The 6000-nt window shown below is 37.4% G+C and overlaps 1 protein-coding gene across 1 annotated transcript; it reads right to left on the bottom strand.

Annotated features, from left to right (window-relative positions):
- Nucleotides 1-2503: 2503 nt before the first annotated feature.
- On the bottom strand, nt 2504-5178 carry LOC145779416 (EARP-interacting protein homolog). The gene is made up of 2 exons (XM_082591001.1): nt 4839-5178; nt 2504-3571 (listed from the first exon to the last, which is right to left on the bottom strand). Exons 1-2 carry the CDS (start codon nt 5037-5039, stop codon nt 2597-2599), a joined length of 1176 nt encoding a protein of 391 aa, XP_082447127.1. The 5' UTR covers nt 5040-5178; the 3' UTR covers nt 2504-2596.
- Nucleotides 5179-6000: the final 822 nt, after the last annotated feature.

Below are 6000 nucleotides of genomic sequence, written 5' to 3'. Positions count from 1 at the left end.
AGGTAGCACCGGCGGTCATTCAAGCACTACTTAGCGGCCATGGCCGCAGGTTGCTTTAAGGCTTGACAATAGGTTACATCATTATAACATAGCATGATGCCCTTCTTTATATACCGGACGCTTGTAGGCTATCATTACTCAATACATAGTGAGCTGATACATTAGCATTATCGCTATATCTTATCTTAAAACTTAAAAAAAAATTGCCCTTTCAGTAAACAAAAGTGGCCTTTTTTCGTAATCTTGCCCCCCCAGTCAAAAATCGTTCCGGCGCCCCTGCTTGTGGCTCATATATATTTACATCGCCAGGAGATAAGTGTCAGTTTATGGTACTCAATTTTGTCGAATCTTTCACAGGTCAGTTTGGCAAGTTGTACAAAACAATATGGCTGTTGTTGGGGTAAGTTGGGCCACTTTGAAAAACATTAATTTTCGACCTATTTCTGCATTGTTTGTGTAAAAATGTTTTGTTGTAATTATGGGAACCTGTACACAATTATCCGAAAGACGCTTGCCCGAAAGAACACTTACCCAAAAGGACACTTGTCCAAAATGATACTTGCCCGAAAGGACCCTTACCAGCAATTGCACTTCCCTGAAAGAACATTGCATAAAATACACTTTATTTTCGGGCAAGTGTCCTGTTAGAAAAGTGTCCATTTATGATATTAATTCATCATTTGCAGTTAACACTGATTTAGTATGGTTATTTCTTTATTGTTCTGCACACCGGCCCAACGTGCCCCATGCACGGCCCAATATACCCCAGGGGTGGGGGTACATTGGGCCGAAAAGTTATCGTTTTTTAAACCTTAATACCTTTTTGCCTGAATAACTTAGAATAAATTCAAAATTCAGAAAAAATTACTCGAAGGATCAAGATCATAATGATGCATAGCGTTCTACAATCGAATTAGAGTTAAGTGATCTACATTCAAAAATGTGAAAAACGGCCCAACTTCCCCCACTCTCCCCTACATTGGAGCTTATACTACTTATTATCACACCACGACGATATACTCGTATCATACTACCGTTATCAAGCCATTTTCCAACTAACCACACCCACTATTTTCCAACTAGCCCCATTAGCATATGACAAACTATTTTCATAAAATATTCAAGCATGGTGCATTGGACTAAAATTTGTCTAAGTTATGTCTTAGTGTTGTAGAACACCTACAGCTGACACACACCAAAAAACTTCTGCCTATCTTTAACGATATCACCGCATAAGATGTTTTTTAATACGCTAAAAATTTTACTTCGAAAGTAAGATAATACAAAATTGTCAGCCAAACGAGCATACCTTAACTCAACAAATCGAAACTGACATGGATTATGTGTTTTTATAAACTACTTCACATGTTGGCAGTAAATATTTAAAAATGTAATAGAAAGTTAAAAAAATGGTCATTTTTCAACTAACCCCACTCTCCCCTATATTTTATCAGTCTCACTCACTCAGATAAAATATAGTGAGACTGATAAAAACAGATTTGTAACAATAATTGATTTGCGACGGTGCGTCCCAGGGAAGACTCTCCAACTGTCTTGCTAGGACACAGCTATAGGCTACTTGTTCTCCAACAGTGCTAAATCAATATCCTTTCGGGAGTCGTGTATAGCCACACTCATCATTGTAGGTGCGGGGAAAGCCAATATTTCATATGATACTTCCTCGATATTGATAGAAAATAACATCAATACAAACTATACTTGCTTTCAACTAGAACTTTTCGAAACGATGTTTATCGCAATGACACGAAATTTTGTCCATAAATACCAACTTGGAACGAATGATTGTAGGAATCTTGATCCTCGGACTGAGAGCTTCTCGAAAATTTAATCCTGACAGTTTCGCATACTTGTAGAGGCGCTTTGATACACTGACGCAGTCATCAAGTTTGACAGAGTGAAGTTTTCGATTGTTGTTGCCTGTAATGACTCCACCGTTAGGTGCTGCTAGATGGGAGCAGTCTTTAAACGCGTTGCCAAAGCACACCCCGAGAGCCGAACCACTTTATCTAGCTGTTTTTCCGAGCACATAGTCGGGCGATTACCCAAATGAGCTGTTGGGGTGGGCAAAACAAAGTTTTTAAAAAAATAAATAATTCAAAACGAAGTCAAGATATGGGAATTTTATTTCAATTAAAATTTTTTTTGTTTTGAACACTGGCAAGCCTAAACCTCACCATCACTTGACAGCTATTCGCCTTTTCTTGATAGAAACTTTTTCGGTTTGAAATAAGAACATACAGCACTAAAAATGATAGATTACGGTGCCACAAATCGGTTATATCTGTTTCACTGACAAGCACTAGCCAGAAGGTGAATGCTTCAACAATGATGTTATCTTGATACGTAATTTCAATATGTACTGAATAAATATAAAATCTTGCTTGGAGTTATCCGAAACAGCAAATCAACGAAAAAAAGAACTGGTTTTCTGTCTGGGATAAACTGCTGTCTAACTATAACATACGGTAATCACAACTTTCAACTTGATGTACAAACACCTGATAATTTTTACGTAGCACAAAAACAACATAATATATTTCTTACAGTTGAAATATCATTTATCAATAGCCTACAGTTACAATAAAATGTCGAATTTCACCTTTTTGGGAACTTTATTAATAACCACTCGTCCGTCGTAACTTAATGATGCAAAGGACCATGGATCGGCTGCACTCCATTCAACACAATAAACGCTGTCTTCATGTTCTTCATAAACAGCAACCAAGCCATCTTTCACGGGCTCTTTCACTTCCTCATTGCTATTTTCCGCATCGCTATCATCGTCATCCACAAGGTGACCAAACGGTTCAGAGGATATCGAAGTTTTGTTATAAAGCACAACCCGACTGTCACTTCCACAGCTAAGAACCAATTGATCGTGAAAAGGATTGAAACGAGCAGCCCAAACCCAATGCGAGTGCTCACCTTTGATCATTGAAACTGGTTCAGATGGTTCCCTAATGTCCCAAAATTTCACCAAGCAATCATCCCCACACGTGGCCATGTAGTATTGCTTATTTGGATTAAAATCTATGTCACGTACAAGCTGCCCATGAGCGTTTTCAATGTGAAATGAAGGTTCATTTGCCCTTACATCCCATGATAAAACATTAACACCAGATGCCACAGCAAATTGCTTTGCTCCGTGATGAGGATTCCACTTTCCATTGGTGATTGTACCCGGGTAACCCTTCTTCTCAGGCAATTGATAGGTCGTTACTAGATTGGGCACAGTGCCAGACAAATCCCAAAGATTCATTGCTCCCTCTCCGAGACTCATCACCTGCGAGTCGCTTTCTGAAGGTTTCCATAAGATATGGGAAATATTTTTAACTTCAGTCAAGTCAAAGTCAGCTACTTCTTCAATACTGCTCAAATTTTGATGATTAATATGGTCAGAAGAACTCGTTTGTGATAAACCACTTTGTGAACTCTCTTCTGGAGGTAACTTCCACAGCTTGCAACCGGAATGTATGTCACCATCATAATACTTGTTGTAGCAAGTGGCAAAAACTGAAGGATCATTGTAACTTGATGAAATATGCCACACCTGAAAGTAGAATCGATGTTTTTTCACAAAATAAACAATTTAAGCAAAATGATAATGAATATTATGTTTTGCTTTGCAAGTTCATTATGAAAAATGCTTGCATATAATAGTGGCAGAAAGTATATTAGTGCATTTCCATTGCAAAAATTACATTTCAAGAATGACACTGATACAAAAAAGATTAAAAAAAAAATTTACATTGAAGAAAAATATAAAATATACACCGGTAATCACAAAAACAATTTAAATGTTATCTACAGGGTGATCAAACAAAGTGTAGACAAATGTTTATTGAAATAACAGTACATCCAAACAGGAAAAAACTGCACATATGAAGACAAATACAAAGAAAAGTATAAATAAACAAAATGCACTCTTATTATTCAATATATCCTCCCTTTGCCTTCACCAAACACCTTAGTCTGTTGTGCACTTGACTGCATGAGGCACGTATGGTGCCTGATGATATTTTTTCCATTGCGCAATTTTGACTTCAGAGCTGTAACGCTTGAATGATTTGAAAAACAGGCTTCACTCTCCAAGATACTCCATATTGCAAAGTCCATAGGGTTTAAAACAGGAGAGGATGGCCATAATTTCTTTGGCCAAAACCCTGCCATATTCTCTTTACCCTAGTTCTGGACAAGATTTGCTGTGTGGGACAAAGCCCCATCTTCTTAAAGAGTTACTCTGTCTCCTCCAAAAGTTGCATTGATCCAAGAAATCAATTGCTCCTTCGACATATTGAAATCAACAGGTTGATTAACTATTATTCCCTCTTCAATGGAGAAGAGGGGAGTTTTTTCATCAGTTGAAGTTACCCCACCCCAAGCCATCACAGAGGCTGGTTTCTGTCTCCGGAACACCAGCCTTTAATTCAGTTGGATATCTTCTTTATTCTTTGCATAAATACGGTCATTCTGATGATTATGCACAGCCTGGACAGTGCATAACTTTTCATCTGTCCAAACAACTGGTGGCTGCGTGCCTCATGCAGTCAAGTGAACAACAGACCAAGGTGTTTGGTGAAGGCAAAGAGAGGATATAATATATTGAAAAATAACAGTACATTTTGTTTAGGCTATTTATACTTTTCTTTGTATTTTTCTTTATATGTGTAATTTTTTTCCTGCTTGGATGTACTGCTATTTCAATAAATATAAGTCTACACTTGGTTTGACCACCCTGTAATAATCAAAAAAAACTAAAATATTAAAAAAGCTAACTTAGAAACTAGTTTAATAAATCATTCATTTTTGCAAAATACCTCTCCACTTGTGTGTGTAAACACAGACTTCTCAAGTTGATTATTTTCATCATCAAAAGAAATCAAATGAATCTGATTGTCTTGTTTTAATGATTGTGTTGCAACAAGGAATCTAGTTACATTGGTCTCTGCGACTTGAGTGCACATACAACGCGCAGGAAGTTCAAGTCCATAAATGAGTGGAATATCCTCCACATCCATATTTACTGAGGAGAATACTTTTTACAAAGGAATGTATGGTAGTTTGTCACCAAGAAAATCAATTATTTGCTTGCGATCTTCTTCCAATGGAAGAGAAGGTGTGATTCCTTGAATTACACGTTTTTTACTAACTTCACCCCAAAATGTTTTACAGTCTTGATAGTTTACAAACTCTGTGATGCACTTATCTTTTTTGTACAAGTTGACTTTCATGCAAGACAATGATTCTAACTGCTCCGCAATGCAAGGGTTTGTAGCAGGATTATTCAATTTTGACACATTTCCTTTATATTGACTCATATCTCATTTAATAAAACATCTTAGAAAAACATATCATTATAAATTCAAAGCTTTTTTCTATTTGTAAAGTTTCAATTTGAACATGAGATTGAAACAAGAAAATCTTTATGTTTTGCAAGGCATTAGTACAATGTAGGCTACATGTTTGGATTGAAACAAACCTGTTTTAATATGTAAATTCTAGGTTTACACAGTAGGCTATACTATATTAATCATGTTTTTATTTGCGCCCATTGGGATAAAATACAGTTACAGTACACTGCGATCACAGCTATGATGCGATACAACAGACAGGAAGCAGCGAACTGACATATACCGTAGTCTTCGAGTCAGCTGCTCTCCTTATTTTGGCTTGCCATTAAGTGTCTTTGCTGAGACACAGCCGCATGCTCTGAAGCGTTGTCGAACCCACGTCCTTTCGAATGTCGTGCAGACGTTCTCACCACTCGGTTATCCAGCCGACATATTTCAAGTACTTTCAAAATTTTTAAGCATTGACACAGGTTCGGTTACCATAGTTAATAACGCACCACCAGAGGCTCTATCCACTTTTAGAATTCGAGGGGGTCATTTTTAGGCAGAGGGCTAAAGTCGTCTTAGTCATTCCAATAAGTGGAAGGGTGATCACCCCCCCTTGGATACAGCCCATGCACACCACAGC

This window comes from Aplidium turbinatum, chromosome 11, assembly GCF_918807975.1.
Source record: "Aplidium turbinatum chromosome 11, kaAplTurb1.1, whole genome shotgun sequence".
In the NCBI taxonomy this organism is placed as follows: domain Eukaryota; kingdom Metazoa; phylum Chordata; class Ascidiacea; order Aplousobranchia; family Polyclinidae; genus Aplidium; species Aplidium turbinatum.
The sequence above is the reverse complement of the archived record's forward strand: the minus strand, read 5'-3'. Positions and strand labels throughout refer to the sequence as shown.